This window comes from Falco naumanni, chromosome 9 (genome assembly GCF_017639655.2).
Source record: "Falco naumanni isolate bFalNau1 chromosome 9, bFalNau1.pat, whole genome shotgun sequence".
In the NCBI taxonomy this organism is placed as follows: Eukaryota; Metazoa; Chordata; class Aves; order Falconiformes; family Falconidae; genus Falco; species Falco naumanni.
Genome location: NC_054062.1, coordinates 11,713,736 through 11,733,551, shown reverse-complemented (window position 1 = coordinate 11,733,551; position 19,816 = coordinate 11,713,736). Strand labels below are relative to the sequence as shown.

Here is a 19,816-nt window from a genome sequence, read left to right as displayed (position 1 = left end):
AAACCAGAACTATAAAGAGAACAGAATCAAGATTAGGGTTTTGATCCAAAATGTATTGCACCACAAATTTCATAGTGTTTCATAATACAATCCATATTTACAGCATAGAAGGAAAGAAATCCAATGGCCATAGAAAGGATTATGTATACCACTGTTCTTATACAAGGAAAAGTGCATTAGCTTTTTAATATACGTATATACACCATTCTTGCTCTGCTATCTAAAGAAAATTCAACACTTAAGAAGTAATTTATGTTAAGTTGATCCTGTATGAGCTTTGGGATCTTAAATTGAAGTGTTAGTATATAATCTAAGCTTTTATTTTGCCACTCTATTGAAGGCTGCCTGTACTGATTCTTTTACTGTTCAGCAGTAACCTTTCAAGCCAGGATCAACATAAACCGATTAGTCATTTCAGCAGGCATCAGGGCGAGCAGAGGGAACCCTGTCCCCTGGTCTCTGGTCCCACAGAAGTAGGGCAGGGCAAAGGGTCATTGTAAAGAAAAAGACCTTGAAGAATAAAATCTTCTCAGAACCAACAGGGTTATCCTGCCCCAGCTTTGTTTCAGTAGAGAAACAATTGATACAAATCTATTTTTGATTGTCTCTTTTCATACTAGAGCAGAGTTGTGCTCTTCCCATAAACTTCTCTATGCTATGCTTAAGTGCCGTAGATCAGGTTACTGAAGACTGTTTGGACAAGCTTTAGTGTACTAAAAACACCCTGTTGGTTTTCTCAACTTCAAATAAATACAACCTAGCTCTAAACGGAGGAGTGTCACTTGTGCCAAGGTGATAGCTATGGCGAGTACCTGCGCCTGGGTACAGCCGAGTAACAACGGGGGAGGGCAGCCAGGGCAGGGGTCTGCAGCACATTTACTGCTCTGGTAACGGGACCTCCCGTGGGAGGATCCTTTCACGAGCCTGCTCACGTGCTGGAACTCTAACACTACATCTCCACTGCCGCCACCAAGGTCGTGCCCCTATTAGCAAAGCAAAGCTTAAAACCTGAACAGCGACTCTATCTCCACTAGAGGACAGCTTGAATTTTCTCGAATGTATTTAGTAAAGACATTGTTAGTAACACAAACCTCGTTGTCAGAGAATTACTAGAACTGCAGCCTGCTCACCGAATTCCGTATGTGGTTTTTTAAAAAATATGTCCCATTTTTAAGAAGTCAGACTTACTGCTGCTTCCCATTTTCATCTAGATGGTGCAGTGTTTGGTATTAATAACTATGGGCAAAATTGTGCTTCCACTCCATGAGACAAATACCACCTTGGTCCCCTTTTCTTAAAGGAGAGGGAAAGCAAGCTGCTGGAACAAAGATTTATTCATTAAGAGTTGAATTTTGCCTTCAAACACAAAAACCTCATGAGCAGCGTTTCTTTTACCATGTAGTTAGGACACAGTTAACAGCCCACTACATGTGCATAACAGTTTTTAAGCATCAGTATTTGAAGTACAGAAAACCACAACCAAAGAGGCGGATACTGGTTATGAAGATTTGTTGCTAGCAGACTTGGAAGAAAAGAAGTAAAAATCAAAGTCTTTAATACCAATATTCTTCACTGTTTGTCACTAGATTATTATTATTTTTTAAAAATAAAAGGTATTCTCAGTGTACGTTTACAATACCTGGAATTCAGCTTTAAAAATTTAAAATGGTTTACTACCCCTTCTTCCCAATGCTAACAACCTATGGTACAGGCTAATAGATTAGTTTTAAAGGCGACCGAGTATTAGGTACTATAATTAAGACCATTTTAAATATTATTTTTCTTTAAGAAAAGTAAAATCAGACAACTCTAAAGTTGTGCTCTCAAATTAAATAATCATCATCAACATGCAGCCTTCAGGACTGCAGGCCAGGATATATGCACCTTAAATTACACAGTGATATGAAAAAATGCGAACTATTAGTTATGTCAGTATAACAAGGCAAGGCAGATTTCTTTTTTTTGGTTAAAGCTCCTGCTCCTGTTCTTTGAAAGGCTTTTCAAACTGTCAAAAACTCAATACAGTACTGCCAACAATTACTTTTTTTTCTGCTTACTTTCCACAGCGAGACAAGGAAGCTTTCCTGTGCCTAGAGCTACTCAACTCTGGCACTCCATAACAGAAGCCGGAATCACCATCATAACAGATGCACGTGTTAGAAGCTTGAACTGCCAGCACCGGTATTAGTGAGGTTAACGTTACCCTTTGGTGCCAAGAAACAAGACTGATGAGCACAAGGAGCTGACTTCCATTAAGACCATCGAGACGACAGTCCCCGAGTCGCACCCGGAAGAAGCGTTTCAGTTCGTAGTGAAAATTCTCCTTGCACGGTATTAATTTTGTAAACAGTGTCAGAAGTTCTTGTACAAAATACTGCAATGACAGTGATTAAGACACACCTGAATTAGTGTGTTCAGCGTTCTTTTCACAGAAAAAAGTGGCTAGATGCTGACTGCCCATTTTCAAGTTCCCTTAAGGCCACAGTGTCCTTGGGCTCGAGATAGACGGCCGGATACTGCCTTTAGGAGATGGCTTTGACCCGAACCATGACATCTAGGACAGGAAAGAACAATACACGTTATGCTACGTTCACACTTTTAAGAAGCTGAAGATCTGAAAAAGAAAGAATATGGTACATAGGCATCTCTCCATCACTTGATGGAAAGAACTATTTAGAAAACAGAACACTGCAGACTTCAGACTGCAGAAGCGAAGAGAGTTTCACACAATCAGACCTGGAAGAAACAGCATCCACCTTCCACAAGTGAAGATGACGGAAGATTACGCTTAGATATACTCCCTTAAAATAATTACAAATTTAGTCATTTAAACACAGGACCTTCAGTTAATCCAGCATTAAACTGTTCCCTGAACAAGATGGCAAGGGAATCTCCCTCAGTTGCAATCCCACGTAGGCTGAACACGTCCAGCTTACCGAGTGGGCAGAGATGAATGCAGGACGTGGAAGGAACTGAGGCAGTACTCAGTTACAAACACTCACTGAGAGCCACATAGCCCGGGATGCGCAGGAGATCTGATTTTATGGAACAGAAAGGAGAAACGGAGCTAGGTGTCTAGCCCAGCATCAAAATGACAAACCAAGAATTCGGCTTCCTGCTTTTAAACATCTGACTGTACTCTAGCAGGGAGCTCCCAGCTTCCCTCCACAGACTGAGTCTGCTGGGCAAAACTGTGTTGCTGCTCCTCTGAAGCACTGCAAGTTGCTGTCTCCCTCACTGAAATGGACAATTTCCAACAGGTGCATATGTGATTAGCTACAATTTTAATAATATGTTACATTTATTATTGTAGCTAGTATTTGGAAAAGATACTTTTCATCAACTCCCAGCATCTAAGAACTGTCATTCCATCTGCTGGGCATCTCATTAGAGACTGTAAGTGGAACAAACCCTTACCTTGTACTCCAAAGTTTCTTTAAGCATGTTTTCTTCCTCTTGTGAAAAATTCAGTAACACAGACACAGCTTTAATTAGATGAAATGCCTGAAAGAAACCACAGTATTTTGTTGCTTATGGTGCTCTCAGGCTCTATATTCTGGACTATGGTGCAGCACAGGGTTTTCTGTAGGTTTGGTCACAGACTTCTCAGTCACAACTGCAAAGAGCCGACCAGCAGCCTTCCGTTATCCCCAGCTCCAGCAGACTGGGATGGCCTGTGCCTTACTTCTGCTGTACGTTTCCTGGCTTTCTGTTCTTTAACATTGGCTCGCATATTTTGGGGAAAGACAACAAATGGGGAGCCTAGCTAATTAGAGAAGAAGCTTGCCTCCTGTGGCACCCAAAGTTTTTTAAAAACTTTAAAACTTCAAAAACTTAAAAAGTTGATCAAACCAGCATGTAGGCAGGAAAGAATCATGGCATTTGTAATATACGCTTAAGTGTATTAACTCTATAGTGCTAATATTCTGAATGGGGCACACAATGCAGAGTTAGTAAAGGAGTCAAGCAATCTGGATACCATGGGGCTGCACGATTATTTGTTCATCTTACGCACTGACTTGCAATTAAGCAAAGTATATTGCTGGCATAATGTTTTACCTTTAACTTTTCTGACACAATGTGGCGAACGTCAAGGAGCTCCAAAGGCGCTCGGTATTGCCTCTTACAGATCAACAGCAAGTGGTTTATGTCTTTTTCTTGGGATTTTTTTGTCTTAAGTGTACAGCTACCCTAATTACACACTCCATATGCTTTACAGAGTAGCGCAGAAGGAATGTCTTGTAGCTTCAGATCTTTTATCTCCAGACTTAACAACCTCTTAAAAATTCACATTTCCTTTTCATTTAGTTCATAATAATCTGTGCTTCCAAACATATCATTGTTAGCCATTTGGCTTCATTGTCCTGAATCAGTCAACAACTTGTTAAGCGTAGAAGTATGGAATTGGTACAGAAGTGTCCTTAGCAGGTAACAGGTGGCAGTTTCTAGAGAAAGACAGGCCTAGAAAGAGAAGGTCAGTGTACATCTTTACCTCAGATTCCCGGCAGGACATGAACTTTAGGACAACATGTTTAAGGTATTCAAAGTTTATCTCCCTTGAATCATTTAAATCAGAGTTGTTCGTGACAGTCACAGAAGCATTAGGCACTTCAGAATTTGCTTTTTCACGTACTTCAAGTACCTCACCATCAGGCCTTATTTTCTAAAAAAGGAAAAGAGAAATGCATTGTAGACTCTGTCAGCTTGACACTGGGAGAGGAGTCAAGTGCAAGATACCCAATACAGAGGGCTTTTATTCACAAGGTGGGTACAACCTGGGCATCAATAGGACAAGTGTCTCATCCTTCACAAGATTACAGCAGAGAAACATCTTCACCTGTCCCTAGACTCCAGGACAGAAGCTAATTGCCGTGAGCATTATGTGTACATTACCCAAACCAGCATGGAATTGGCTCCATGGTAGAAACTATCACCTGATGATTTTCTTTTTTCACTAATCTGCTCTGTGCCTTTCAAACATAGGCTCTGTTCAAAACAGTTTACTAGCTCAGAACAAAACCAACAATTTTTAAATCCTGTTAATTTTTTTTTAATTAGAAGATTTTTTTCTAGGAGAGGAAAACTGCTGTAATAGAGATTAAAGGGAAGCTTTCGCTGGGGCAGGTATCACTCCCACGGTAAAACTTCGCTGAATGGCAGCTAAGTAGCAATCAAACTCCATTGTTCACTCTATGGAAATGTATTAAATGCCCACTTTACCAAACACAGGCCTTCTGTAGCTAAAACTCTGTTGCAAGAGCCAAGTGGTGATAGACACCTGCACACCATCTGTTCAATCAATGATCCAGAATAATGTAATTCCTTAATTTAAGGGTTCACCAATCTGCCTGCAAACACAAACAAACTGCAGACATCCCTAGTAAAAAAAAAAAAAATGCTCTAGCTAGCAGTCACAGTTTTGGAATTAGTTGTGCAAGTAACTCATTAAATGCCACCTGAAGAGACTGAAAAAACATAACCCTTACCAACTCTTTCTGGAGGGTTTTCTTGAGTTCTGTCATTCTTTGCTGTAGCTGCTTTATCATCTGTAAGCACAGCAAAGGAGAGGGTTAATCCAGTATTCGCTGTCAGCACACATTCTGAACCACAGATCTCTGGAAAAACCCATGACAAACAAGTGTAACGAATAAAACAATCATTAAACAATGCTGACAGCTCTAAGGAAGCAACATACACATCTTGCCTTTCTAGCTGCACGTGTTAGCAGGCGCGTGAAGGATACTTGGGCTTTCATGCGACAGCTCAGTGGAAGCGAACTGAATTCACAGAAAAGGGGTCTGCAGGAAAGCTGCGAACTGTATCATTTGGTGCATCAGGCCTCCACAATAGATAAGGATACCTGCAATTCCGGCTGTAGTTTTTATCCACTGTTCCTAGATCCTTGTACAATCCAGAATAGTGGATACAAATTGTATCTGCCATTTTGGTAAGCCTGTCCTTCTAAGGCTGCAGGATGGGCAGCACCAATTATTTGGCTTCCTACTTAAAATGGGAAAGACTAACAGCTGTTTCTGCTGTTTCAGTTCACCTTGTTCTTCTCAGCAATTTGCTGTTCCAGCTCTCTGTTATCTTTCTGAAGTTGAATGATGTCTGCAGCTGCTACCTCTCCATTCTGTTCCACCACACGATCTTCTGGAGAATGGAAATGCTTGTTGTTGGACGTGCTCATCGATTCCTCCAGTTCTAAAGCCTACAAAAAAACGATGAGTGAATTGGAGATGGATCACGACATTTGCAGCCCATGAACACTCCCCAGCGAGAAAGCTTGATTTCTTTTTGGTGGTGGTTTTTGTGGTGGGATGGTGGTGGTAGCTTTTTAAACCAGAAAGCATTAGTGGCGATCTAGCTGGCTACATCTCTCACTGGCCTGCTGACTACTTTTGGGTCTCTGTCTCACTGGTTTCATAATGATTGTCTCAAGACATTTTATGAGTCAAATGAAATAAGGGGTTGGCTTTCATAAACCCGTTGCAGGTCTGACAGGAAACAGCTTTCTGAGGAAGACAGAGAGCAACAAATAATGGTGGTTTACATTGCTCTGTTTCAGATCACGAGCAAGCTGTCAGAGGAAATAGCTCCAAGCATGTATCACCAGGCATGACAGAACTGGGGGTCTCTCAGACACCCACTTATCTTCTTGAGAAGTCTAAACAGATCAGATTTGCAACTGCACTCACATTTTTCTCATGTTCTCTGGCTAGCAGGCACTCCTGTATCTGCAACTTCAGTTCATCAATTTCCTTTCTTGCTGTTTCTTCTTTCTCCACTGCTTGGCTATTACTGGCTTCTATGTCAGATTGCAACTGATGCATTTGCAGCAAGACAGCTTCACGATCTGCAAAAGGAGAGACCTGCTTAGTATCAGTCTACTGAATCGAATGGGAGTTTCTAATTATTTTTCTTAAACGAAACAAGTTACAGTGATAGTAAATCCTGACCTTTTTGTCTTGTTCCATTGTAAAGACAGAAAGATGATGGAATTTAAGCCAACCAAACTCACGTGCATGTTTTTGCAGACGAGCAGCCTCTAACTGTCTGAAAGTCAGGGCGATTTTAGTACTTAACAACATAATTATCAATTAGACCTGCTCTAAAAGACCCCCGTCAAATGTCTGTGTGACTTGTGCTGTGACTGCACAGGAACACTTGGGGCCAAGCTGTGAGCACAAATGGCTAGCTGGCCCAAGTGACTATCAGCACATGGCTAGCTGAGGGAATGGTGCAACAAGGGCTAAAGTTTTGTTCCCTTTCTAAATAATGGCAACACACAAGATAAACACGGTGCGGCGAGGAACTCAATGAAGACGACTGCACTTCATTTTTTAGTATTAGTGTGGAATATCAGTTTAAAGCTGTTCTGTAAGAACATACATAATCTTTCAAGCAAACACAGTAGTTTTTAAAGCAGTGCAATGAAGTAGCAGTTTTTGACCTCTATCATTTATTTCACGTTTTGTGCAGAAAAATAATTTACAAGAAGTACAGCAAGAGTTTTAACTTTATGGTGTATAAACATAAGACACTGATTTTAAAAAGTGGTTGTTTTTAAGGACCCAGTAGAAAGACTGCCCAATTGTTATTGAAAGATAAAAGATTTTGAAAACGCTAGTAGATTAAATGTGGTAGAGAAATCTAGAATTATTTTTTATATATATATATATAATATTATTATTATAATCTACCAGGCAAGCTCAGAACCAAAGAGTGTACTTAGATGAAGCTGTCTGGGATACAGTAGGCTTGCTGGGACTAACCTTGACTGAGTTGGTTTAGTTCTTCCTTCTGTTTCAGAAGCATATCACCTTTTTCCTCAATCAGCTGGTCTTTTTCCTTCATTAAGGAAGCCATATGTGAAACCTTCAAAACAGGCAAACACACACACACACAAGTCATTTAAGATATAAAACTAGAAGGTGACATTGAAAGATTTCAACGTACCTCAGAGGTTCCGATTTTTTTAATACTTTTTTTTTTTCGTGGGAAGAACTGCAGAATTATTTATGTAGCAGTAAAAGGCAGTGGCTGGTATCTGTAACCGGCAGGGGCTGCCTGAACTTTGTGCTAGCCAATACAATACCTTGGAAAAGTGGTTTGTGCAGCATTAGTGTTACAGGTAATGTAATGTGGACGTCTGGGATCTATCCAGAGAAGGCATCACCTGTACAATGCTGACTTCAGTGCTTTTTAATGAGATCAGTGTGCTGTAAGAGCTAAACCACCTTCACTTCTGATAAGCCCTGTGCCACAGTCAGAATGGCATCATCACCAGTGGGCAGCAGCTGTAAAACAGCTGCTGAACTAAACCAGCCGACCATCGCCTCACAGCCTTCTACCTACAGCCAGACCTCCAGCAGCCCCAGGAGAAGAAAGAAACCAAAAAATGGGATTAAATTCAGTCAGACTTGCTCAGTTGGCAGTTCCTAGCTTAAGCAAACACAAGCTCACGTTATCCATCATGACTGTTTTTAATAAGAGCAGAACAAGTGTATCTAGGATTTGCATTTGGTTACTGGATACAACCTCCTCCCTACGAGGAAATCTACAGTTTTACAACTGCTACGCTTCAGAGGGACAAAGATGTGATATAAGCACTGAAAGGAACAACAGAATGAATAGGTTTCTTTAAAACAAACTGCCAACTAGTCAGTCAATGGCTCAGGATGCCTGGCCCACCGGGACTACATACCAGCTTAGCGATGGAAAGGGCTCTGAAACACCAGTCACCTTCATTCCGAGCAACTTGCTGCTACCTGGTCTTCCAGGTTCATATTGTTGTTCATATTCAACTGCCACACCTTGCCATAACTCCTAAGCCTGCAAACTTACAAACATCCCCAACCCTGCAGTCAGCAGCGTTTTATATTCTTCCAACAGAATAACTCACAGAAGTTCATCACACTCTTGTGCAGGCATTTACACAGACACCATTAAGTTGTGAGTTTACTGGGGCAATCACTGCTGTCTTGCATGCTGAGGATATGATTCTGATTAATGTTCCTGACTCTTATGATAATTAAGTACAAATCTAGTCTGGTCTGTGAAAGGTGGGAAGCACCCAAATATATTTCAGACTGTTGGTATTAACCAACCTGCTGTTGTAATTCCTCTCTCTGTTTTCGTGTTTCTTCCAATGCTTTAGCAATTTCAACGCTGACAGTCTCTCTGCTGCTCAATTCGTTCTGCAAAACAAAAGTAATTCAGAGGTTACTTGAGACAACTAAAATCAAGTCAGTCTCTCATCTTTAAACTCAAATCTATTAGCAACTAGAATTGAAGGGTGTTCTGACACACCAGTTTATGCTTCTGAATGAGTTACTGTTTTGTTTTACTGCACAGCTGCTATCTGCACATGTAAGAGCAACACAGAACTGATGTAAGAGGCCATACGTATTATATTCAAATGCTTTAAAAATCTTTTAGCTTGAAGTCTCTATTACAAAGTAGTTCCTTCCTACAACAGATCTTTACTCCATTTGTGCATCCAAGAGTAGCTACAGAAAAAAACAGCTTTCAACAACATAAAACTACAGTTGAAAGTCTGTGTATGAGCTGTAAATACCTGACCAACTTAAGTTTTCAGCTTTTGTTTTGAATGCTATGAGTGGAATTTGATGTTGAACCATTCTGTATTCATTACTGCTAACAGGATTTAAAAGCTCTTCATGCCTGACAATACAGGAGTGTGTTATTTCTGCCTGATTTAGGCAGACCCAAGCATTCTGCTTCAGAAAAGGATGAGCCATTTGTAATGCTCCTCAAATGCATTCCTACTGAGTACCAAAGATGATTTACAGCTGAATGTTACAGTACATGACACCTGAATGTAATGTGAATCCAAGTACTGAGAATGTAACACACTTTGCCGTTAACTGTTTCTCAAACTTGGCTCTGTATTTAACCAAGGTCACTGACCAATTAAGCCCTTACCTTTAGCCTGTTCAATTCAGACTCTTGCTTTGTTAAAGAGCTCTCATACTCTTCTCTGCTTTTGTTAAGACTTTTATTTTCTTTTTCCAGCTGGGTCTGAAAAATAAAGATTGTTTAAATAGTAGGTACAATTATTCTAATGCTTTGTTTAAACAATTAAACACATGAAATGCTCTGTATTAGGTTCTTAAAAGTATGCGATTTTCTATTATAATGCTAGGAGTGCTGAATAAAAACACTCAGACAACACGCAAGGTCTATGTGCCATGTTAACATTTTGAGAAGACTCAACATGGCCCACTGAACAGTTTCTGTACTTACGATCTTGTGCTGAGCAGCTGTTTTATCAAATTCCCAAGCTGTTTCAAGAGCAGCAATTTGAGACTCCAGCCCAGTAACTTTCTGATCGTACTGATGTTTCTCATTCAAAATCTGTTGCTGTAGTTTACTTCTTTCATCCTCTAGATCAGTTTGCTAGATCAGAGAAATAAACACTACATTAATAACATTTTGAAGTTCTGACAAGAATTGGACACCATTCCATGAGAGACATACTCAAACTGAAGCAACGCTATTCCTTTGGCAGCAGCATCACTTACTCATAGACAGACACCAGTTGAGGAGACAAACAGTAAGAAAACACTTGAGCAATGAAAAAAACAGGAGTGAGCATCTCTGGAGATGCTAATCTGCTACTGGTCAGTGAAACATCCTGCAGGATACTTACCAATCTCTGGATCTTCAGATCCTGTTCAGCAGCTGCTTCCTTGCTCTTTTTCAATGCTTCTGCTGCAATTTGTAGTTTTTGTTCCAGTTCTTTATTCTAAAATATAACCATGCATTAAATTTCTTATCTGTTGGCATCTATGTTATTAGAATAAACATACAGAATGTGGGATGACCCAATAGGGGAAGGTAAACATTAAGAACACAACGCCAGTGTAGTTCAGAGACACTGCCTACTTGATACATGCTGCTTTTAAGAACACTTCACCACACCTGGTGCACTACCCCCCTGAAGTGCAATGCTTGCACTTCAGCTATTTGTTTCTTAGGATAGGGAAGATACACATGAAATCTCTAACTTCATAACCTCTAGGCCCTTCTCCACCACTGAAGGTAGCGAGATAACCAGAGACTCTGATCAGTTAGACTGGCCTTTCAAGATTAAATGTGACATGCAGTCTCACTTTGGGCTGAGAGCACAAGGTGGAAATTTGTAGTGAAATAAAAATTACCTACCTGTGTTTCCAATCGGTTCACAGTCTCAGTGTGATGCGTTCTGTCTGTTAGTACCTGGTGCCTAGTTTCATCCAGTTTCTGCTCAAGAGTAGTTTTCTGAAGATTACATTGAGATGAAGAACAACAGGAAGGAGGGACAAAGAGATACATTGTTGAGTTTTTTAATTAAGATTTTTCTTTTTATTTCATTAATAAGGTCAAACTAAAATGGAACAGTTATTTTGATATGCAATGCAGCTTCACTTTTGGGAACCAGCAAGCTACTGCATAGGGCTTCCACAGATCACGTTGCCCTGGGGATGACAACTTGCTATTAGGAATAAGAAATTCACTGGCATCTTGTCGTGATTCAGATGTAAACCCTAATCAGCAGCTAGGTCATAATTTTCTAACCCAGGCCAAGTTTAAGTGATCAAAAAATTTTTTTTGAAAGCTTAACTTCTCCTGCATCACAGCAAATACAAAACAGGGTAAAACATTTGCTAATTATGGTAGTTACTTTCCAAAATGTTTTACTACTGCTACATGGACTTTAAACTGGCTTGAGTTTCCTAAAGCAAGTTATTCTATCATAACAACATCAAGTTGATGCGTCTGGTAGGCAAGCCTGACCTCGTCTCCCTGTCACCCAGCTGGGGAAACATTGCTCCAAACTGTTCCCAACAGGAGCATCAGTGCTTGGGAAAGAGTTGGAGAAGTAATGAGAGAAAGGGCATTAACCAAAGCCAAGTTCTTTCTGTTTTCAGCCGTTTCTAAAGAGTTCTGAGACTCAAGTTTTCAATATACAACATTGTGTTTGTACACCTATGTGCAAAACCAATTCCCCTTCCTGTCCCAATACTTTGCAAGTCATGATAATAGAAGATAAAGAACAACAAGAAGAGTTTGCTGTTCTCTGTAAGGACTAACCAATAAAACTCTCAACTCATTCCCCTACTGTGGGGATGTTAAAAAGCTGCTCTTTTGCTTCTAAGCAGTCAGACGCATTGCCTAAACAGACAGGCAGAAAGACCTATAGAGACATCCGTGCAATTATCTACATGAACCGGCTTGATTAGTCACCCACACAATTCTGTCCAGCATAGACAGCGTGCCAATATACATGGCAGGGACAAATGTGCCTGCATCACATCATCATATATTCTATGTGTGAGAAGTAATGTTATGTCCTAAATAAAAAATAAATAAATAATTCTCACTGAGATTGCACTTTTAAGCAGTCTATAAATGTATAATTACCTCTTTGAGTAGTTCCTGCACATGTTCATCCCCTGAAAGATTTCTTTCTAGCTTTTTTTCTAAGGAAGACACTTTTTCCTGCAGCTGTTCAGCAAGTTTATTCCTCTCAGCAAATTCAAGAGTCATCTGTAAGAACAAGAAATCACAGAATCTTTTCTGTAATGAAGCTTTCAGCTAATCCATTGTGGTTTGACTTTAAAAAGTGCCATTAGAAAGAGAAAAGTCCTCTCTGAAAAGACAACATGGTCCTAAAACACTTTCTAGACACCAAATGTCAAACTCTCAGTGCATTACCCAGTTGTATACCCCTTTACAACCAGCCAACAGCAGGTGCATCTGAAAACACTTAACCTTTTGCTTGTGTTGTTCGTATTCCACCTTCAGAGATTCATGCTCCACCCGTAGCATTTCCAGTCTCTTCTCACAACCAGTACCAGCAACTCGAGCCTAAAAATTTTGAGAAATTACTTGCTTTGAAACTTAAGTTTTCCAAAACCACATAACTGATATCTAATCTAACTTCTGCAGACAAGGAGCCCTTTGAATCAAATCTCACTTAACTCAAACTTACATTTTGCAAGTCTACAGAAAGCTGCTGAATGACAGTTTGTAGCTCCTGTTCTCTTAACTCCAGAGCAGTGATCTTATTTTCTGCATTTGTCTCAGCTGTCATTAGTTCATCTCTTCACAGAAAGAGAATAAGAAAAAGTGACATACCGTTGCAGAAAAATATAAACTTTAGCAGATAAATCTGCTGCTTATGAAAATGGACTAAGCAACAACAAGATTTTCTTGTCCTAAAAATCAGCCACTGGTTGATTATACATTTTCCAAAAAAAGTGACAGTTAAGCATTCAAACTATGCAAAAAAGAAATCATTACAACAAGCTTACAAAACCCTAAATAAGTACTACTTTAATTGACTTGAAAAGAAATACAAACTTGGCATTTACATCCACATCAGCATAGCAGAAGCAATTATTCAGTCAACTCGCTATATATATATATATAAACTCTTCCAAAAAGACAGACCAGTGCATGAAGTTAAAATATAGGGGAAATGCACACACTGCTCCTCATGAAACACCACACCCATACCTCTGTGCCTCTAGCTCCAAGAACTGCTGCTGCAACTCTTGAAGATCTTTCCTGAGGCCTGATGACTCCTTGCTTGCATCCTGAAGCACCTCTTTAGTGTGGGTTAGTTCTCGAGTGCACATCTCTAGTTCCTGCTCAGTTTTGCTCAGAGATTCTTCCTTTTTCAAAAGCTGAATATTAGAATGTTATCTTTGACAATACAGATGACCCAGTAATACTGATAAAGACTTCTCATTGAAACTTGTCTTTTTTATTAAGTTATGAGCTGAATTAAACGAGAACAAGTAACTACCAGAAAAGTCACTGCTGAAATAAACTTTGTAGCATTGTGTGCATGTATCTACTGCTAGGATTTTGACACTGACCAATACTGTATACAAAGCATGAAGACTAAAAAGACAATTAATGCAGAGCTACCACTAACTTGGTATTTTAACAGAAATTTTTGGAAAAGGAAAAAAAATATTTAAACAATCTTACCATGTGTTTAACTTTGGCAATTTCCTGCTGTTGAAAGCCCTCCAGTTCATCAATTTCATCTCTTTTTTGAAAGAGGTTCAAACTCTGCTCCCTCATTTCTTGTAACTGTGTTTCAAGCATTTTTTTTTCCTGATAAACCAACAGAAACAAAAGGAATCCAAGAATATCTGTATGCTCATTTCAAGTCAAGGAACCTTGTCTTGCAGCTGTAAGGCGCTCTAATGGTGCTACACATAGAACTAGAAACTCTTCCCACATTCATGTTGCAGTAGGCAATGCGCAGCAAATTACTGAACTTCAAAAAATCTCAAAAATATTTCTGTATTCATTACATCGCAGCCAAAGATCACCTAACCGAACTCTTAAAAACAGACAGCAAATAGTAGCATGTATAATGTCTTAATAATCAGAGATACTTTAAGATAGGCTAAGCTAACCAGCCGAATAACAAGACTGAAATCCTGCACTAAAAAAATCCTTTCCAGTTTCATTCATTTTGTAAAACAGACAACCTACTGCAATGCCTCAGCCCAAGTCGCTACCTCCTTCTGCATCCCAGCTGCCTCCTCTGTAATAAAGGAAACTATTGTTCCATCTTAGAGAAGTACATCTTCATCACAACCCATCATTCTTTACTTCCCCACTGAAAAATAATTCCAGAAGTATGTCCTGAAGCATTGGGGCTGGTAACAAAAGGAAATGTTTGGCCTCTTCCACTGAACAGTGATCAAATAATAAAAAGGGCTGAACAGAGTTGAGCTGTCAGAAGTGTGCAGGCTGGTGTTTACAAATACACATACACACTGGGTAAAAAAAAAAAAAAGCTCCCAAAGATTAATTACCTTTTCAACTTGACCCAGTTTTTCCATCCACTCCTGAACAAGAAAGAAAGGAGAAAAAAAATAATCAAAATCAATTTGTAGACTTTCAAGGACAGCAATTATGGAGGGAGGACAGAGATACTAACTTGTGATAATGATTGAAAAAATAATCAGCAAAAGAAAAGTAACAGCTAGTGTAAGGCTGAGGAATCGTTTATGCTACCTGAAGACATAAGCTTTGTGTATGTAAAATGAAAGTGACAACAGGTCTACTGCAATTGAATCTTACCAAACAAGTGCAAGCTTAACCTTTCATTACAAATTGTGTGCTCTCTTTAAAAACAGCAAGGACAGGCAGAACAATGGCACGTCCTACACCATTTCTGGCATTTGAACTTACTGCTCCCTTCTTTCCTCAACATTGACATGCTAAGCATACATGACACTGAACAACTATTTTAATTAATGGTGACACACCTGCTCCAAATATCAAGGTCATGCACTCAGATCAAAAGTCAAGCTGTTCAAGCTCTGTTACCTGGTCCTTTTTTTCTAAGGCCAAAGCCATTCCTTCAGCCATCTTGGCTCGACTGGCTTGATGAGCTTCATTCTGCTCCTGAAACTTCCTCATGGAGGCTATCAACAGAGAATCACCAGCTACATTAAAAACTCATCTTTTAAAATTGCTTCTCAATTTTCTGTAAGTTATTTATAACTTTAAAGAACTGCTTCTGCAAGTGATTAGCCCCATCTTGACTCTCTAGCACTAACGCTGTACCACTTATTACTTCACACCGCTTGCACCTTGGACAAATACCAGCAATAACAGAAGACAGTTCCTCAGTGGATTATAATAAAGCTGCAGGTTTCAAAAAGGTCTCCTGCATGTCAGCCCCAAACTTGGCAAAAGGATTATAACAACAACTTTGTTCAACAGCCAACATACTACTGCTTTTGACACTGTAAACAAGAACTTGTGTTCCGATTCTTTGCAACCTAGAGGTGCAAAGTTTGAAAGAAAATGATTTACAACATCTGTACATCAAACCCATCTGTTTCCTTCCAACCATAACAAATTTCAACTTAAAAAAAGACAACAAAAAGGAGAAAGAAAAGTACGTACAATCCTGATGCTTTTCTAATGCATTTTCAAGCTTCTCTTTTATCTTCTGTAAGTTTCGGATCTGATCAGCATAATCTTGTGTGAGGAGGGAGAATCACAGACCAGGAATGAACAGACATTGGGGAAGGAATTTTTTAGGGGGAAGAAAAAGAAAGAAAAAAAAAGAAAAAACGATGAGTGGAAAACGACGATGATTTTCTCAATCAGAAAATCATTGCTGCTGAGGAAAACTTGGGTGACCATAACAATGAACACAAGCAAATAGTTCCAATACTGTCCACAGGGTAAATGGTTGGTACAAACAGGAGGACCTGTCCTAAGCATGCCAGTTACACAAAAAAAGGCAGTACTAGAGAAAGGACTATCCCCACTTCTTACTTTCTTTAAGAACAGTGATCTATTTAACTCTGTTTAGGAAAGGTCTCTCTCATCAGACGATGCTTGCATCCCTGATCCATACTGCTTGTTGTTCGAGTCAGCCAGTATCTCTGAGGCTGAGCTGGTGCTCCCACTTGGCTATGCATTCTTACTGCTACTATGCCTGCCAAGCAGAACTGACAAGGCAGGCAGATACAAAAAACCAATACACACACACCCCTTGGAGAAGTTTAATTAATGCAATGGAAAGGAGGATTTACTGACTGGGCTGCTTGCATGAGTCTCTTGATACTTAGAACCTCCCTCTCTCGTACTAAGTCCCAACTGGCACTTTTAAGTTTGCCATATGCAAACAGACAAACACTTTGCCCTTTCAAATCGCAATGTGAAATCGTTTCTGAATCTTGTATTTTCTTGAACTGAACAGAAGCCTAATAAGTTTCCAGAATAAATAAAAACAATCCTGAGCTGGCTATAACCTTTCCTTATTTTCCAAGGCCTTCCATGAACTTTGGGAAGCAGCAGCGTAACACAGTTTAACCAACACTCTGATCCACTCCACACAACAGGGATGGAAAGCAGCATCTGAGCAGAGCCCTTATTACAGCTTTACAGAACACTGTATTATCTTAGAAAGAAAAAAAGCCTCAAGACTGTTTCACATTGAATCCTTTGCTTTTTCTTCATTTCAAAGTTCATGTCTTTAAGGACGGCACGAGATCTCAGAAGAACAAAGCATTACATATGCAGAATAAGTAAAATAAAGATGGGAAAAGACGCTATTTGGAGCACGGGGACAGAAAGCTATCCCACCTGTTCAAAAGAACCACATAAACGTGTCATGAGATCAGCAGAAAAGAGTCAGTCGTCTTTATAAAAGACCAGTTATACTGGCTGCAACCTAGATCAATCAACAGGTTTGCTACAATTCAATATTCAACAAAACCTAACGCCACGTGTTTTTAATGAATTAAAACACTTAAGTTTTTACCCCTAAAGTAACGGGGGTTTGTATGTATCAAGACACATACCAGACAGCTTGACCTCCAGTTTTCTTATTTGTTCATTTCTTCTGAACAACTGGGATGAAAGATCCTCTCTAGAGCTGCTTCCATCAGAAGCCTTGGTAGAAAAACAACACTCATATAACTTACAAAATTCAGAAAAAGTGATCCTGCCCTATATTAACCCTCCAATAATAAACACTATCGCACCTAGGAATAATGGTTCTGTTTTTCACATGAAGGGGCAAGTTGTACTAGCACAGCAGAATGTGTAAAAAAAAGAAAAATGCTGAAGAAGAAAAACAGTAAGGGCTTAAACAGTCAGCTCTGCAACGCTGGCCTGTCCCAGGAAATACAAAGCTGTTAATAGAATCTGTAGCTGAAAAGTATTTGCTCAAACTGATCACTGGGGAAATGGCATAATAGAACACCTAAGCGGGGGAAAAAATCCGGCTCTACAGTGCAGGTTTCAGGGTGGGTTCAAAGTGAAAGTCTTGAAAAACTAAGTAGAAAAGAAACAGTAACGCTCTTCAGGTGAGATAAGCTCGCTTAAGCACTAATGCAGTCTTTCCATGCAATGGTCTCTCCACGCAAAATCCACTACATAACCAACTGATGATTCTCTACAGGGTTTTTTGCTTCACATAAATCAATATTAGGAGCATTTAAATGAATATTGCTAAAATGACTAATTCTCAGATGTTTTCTGAAAATCACTCAAGACTTCAGCTGCCATCGTTATTTGTCTTCTGTTCTCTAAACTCACAACAAGGCAAATTAAATTTCTATGCACGAATTTGTTAAATGCAAAAAAAAAAAATAATCAGAAAAACAACGCTAATATATTTCCATTGTAGAATGTATTTAAACATTAGCAGCTCCTACTTTCTGCTTAACAGAACTGGAAGTTCAGCTGAGCTTCAGAAAAAATGAGTTGAAACTCCACCTTGTAAATAACTTCTCCATTCTACAGTCCGCAAATGAAGAGCACAACGAAAAGCCGTGCTGCAATACAGCGGGTACTGTTGGCTCCAACAGTGGTGCGACACTGTGTCTTAATCCAGGTTTTCAAAAATACGATAGCCATCAATGGGCAGAGGCGCCAGAGCATTACAGGATTTCATTTAACCTATACACTCCTGGAATTATACAGCTTGCTTAAACAGTGCTTTGAATGAGAGAATTTAAACCAGACATTGGAGAACTACGACAGCCGAGTGCAACAAAACTACATGCACTTTCTCATAAACAATACACTTGAGTAGGAAGAGTACCAGGAAGCCAAGAGGTAAACACAGGTCCGTACCTAGATGATAGCTAACCAGTATCTAGCTTGCTTTCCTACTGCTTCAGTTATTAATTTTACAAATAGGTATCTCACATGTTACCACAGCTGTATTCAATACTTCATGTCTGTTTAACAATGTTCTGTATTGAGATAGCTTTGCAACTCAGTTTACATGGGATTGCAAGCCTCCTGCCAAGTACTGTGGTTAACAGGAAAACATTTTCTCTTCAGGATTTAAGTTTATTCAAGCTAATGATTCATTTATGCATTAGGATGTACACCTACCAGGATACCACAATACGTTATTCAACTCATATGCTAGACTTAAAATGGCTGTCTGTAAAGCCATAATAGAAATGTTGTAAGAGGAATTAAAATTCAAAGCAAGGTGTAACTTACAAAGTCATCTCCGGAGTCTGCTCCCACGGACGTAATTGACTCCTTACTGACAGACCTGGGGATCCGGGCAGCTCCTCCTGGCCTGGGAGCAATAGCGGCCTCTTCTGCTATCTTCTTCTTCAATTTTGCAAACATTTTAATGCTCTACAGCACTGCAATATCCAGGGACTTCGAAAAGCCACTACCTCCAATATGCTTAATATACCAACACTGTTTAAAGCTTCCAGATGCCAAGATTTAATTTTGTGCCTCATCCACTGTTTTACTGCATTTCTAGTTCCATTAAAGCCTTCACAGCCTAACAGTACCTGCAAATTAAAGAGACATGGTTTCCACACTAAAAAATTCGATGCGTATTAAACGCTTAAGGGTATCGAAACGCCCTTTAGCGTCACAGCTGTTGGAATACGCTACGACCACGCAGAGCAGAACCCTTTAAAAAAAAACCCAGACGGACCCAAGGCATGAGAGCGCTCAGAGGCACGGCCGGCCCCCACCGTGTCCGCTGCGGGAGCGCCGGGCGAGCGGGTCCCCGCACCCGGGCGGCTGCCCCTCCCCCCGCAGCCCGGCTACCCCCGCAGGCCTGGCGGGCTCAGGGCTGGCCCGGCCCAAGCCGGCCGGTCCCCGGCAGGGCAGTCCGCGGCGGCTACAGCCCCGCTCTGAGGCGGCCGAAAGCCCGCCGCCTCCCGGCGGGCACTGCGTCCCGGCCCCCAGCCCGCCCCCCGGCCCGGGCCCTCACCGCCCATGGCCCGGCCTGGCCTGGCCGGGACGCCGGGGCCGCCGCCGCTCCCCCGGA

The 19,816-nt window shown here is 40.4% G+C and overlaps 1 protein-coding gene across 3 annotated transcripts; it reads right to left on the bottom strand.

Moving 5' to 3' along the window:
• Positions 1-32: 32 nt before the first annotated feature.
• On the bottom strand, positions 33-19,814 carry GOLGA1 (golgin A1). Of its 3 annotated transcripts, XM_040607040.1 has the most exons (23): positions 19,760-19,814; positions 19,021-19,328; positions 17,361-17,451; positions 15,952-16,026; positions 15,367-15,464; positions 14,850-14,882; positions 14,008-14,136; positions 13,528-13,697; positions 13,001-13,112; positions 12,781-12,876; positions 12,430-12,555; positions 11,191-11,286; positions 10,676-10,771; positions 10,270-10,422; positions 9,949-10,044; positions 9,111-9,200; positions 7,776-7,878; positions 6,699-6,856; positions 6,050-6,211; positions 5,487-5,546; positions 4,493-4,663; positions 3,418-3,504; positions 33-2,554 (listed from the first exon to the last, which is right to left on the bottom strand). In XM_040607040.1, the coding sequence occupies exons 2-23, from the start codon at positions 19,153-19,155 to the stop codon at positions 2,474-2,476; spliced, it is 2,418 nt and encodes an 805-aa protein (XP_040462974.1). In that variant the 5' UTR covers positions 19,156-19,328; positions 19,760-19,814; the 3' UTR covers positions 33-2,473. The 3 variants fall into 3 exon arrangements, with proteins under 3 accessions (XP_040462974.1, XP_040462975.1, XP_040462977.1); XM_040607041.1 differs by lacking the exon at positions 19,760-19,814 and having other exon boundaries at positions 13,528-13,685; positions 19,021-19,591; XM_040607043.1 differs by lacking the exons at positions 15,367-15,464; positions 17,361-17,451; positions 19,021-19,328; positions 19,760-19,814 and having other exon boundaries at positions 15,952-16,004.
• Between the last annotated feature and the right edge of the window lie 2 nt (positions 19,815-19,816).

Bases quoted from the DNA above. Each gene is read 5' to 3' on its own strand.
- GOLGA1 (XM_040607040.1), bottom strand. From the start codon at position 19,155: ATGTTTGCAAAATTGAAGAAGAAGATAGCAGAAGAGGCCGCTATTGCT. The intron at 7,879-9,110 runs GTTGGTTAATAC...CCTGTTTTGAAG, and splicing joins GAGAGGAATTACAACAGCAG to GTTTCACATATGGCTTCCTT. The intron at 3,505-4,492 runs GTAAAGATGTAC...GGTTTCTTTCAG, and splicing joins TGTCCTGCCGGGAATCTGAG to GCATTTCATCTAATTAAAGC.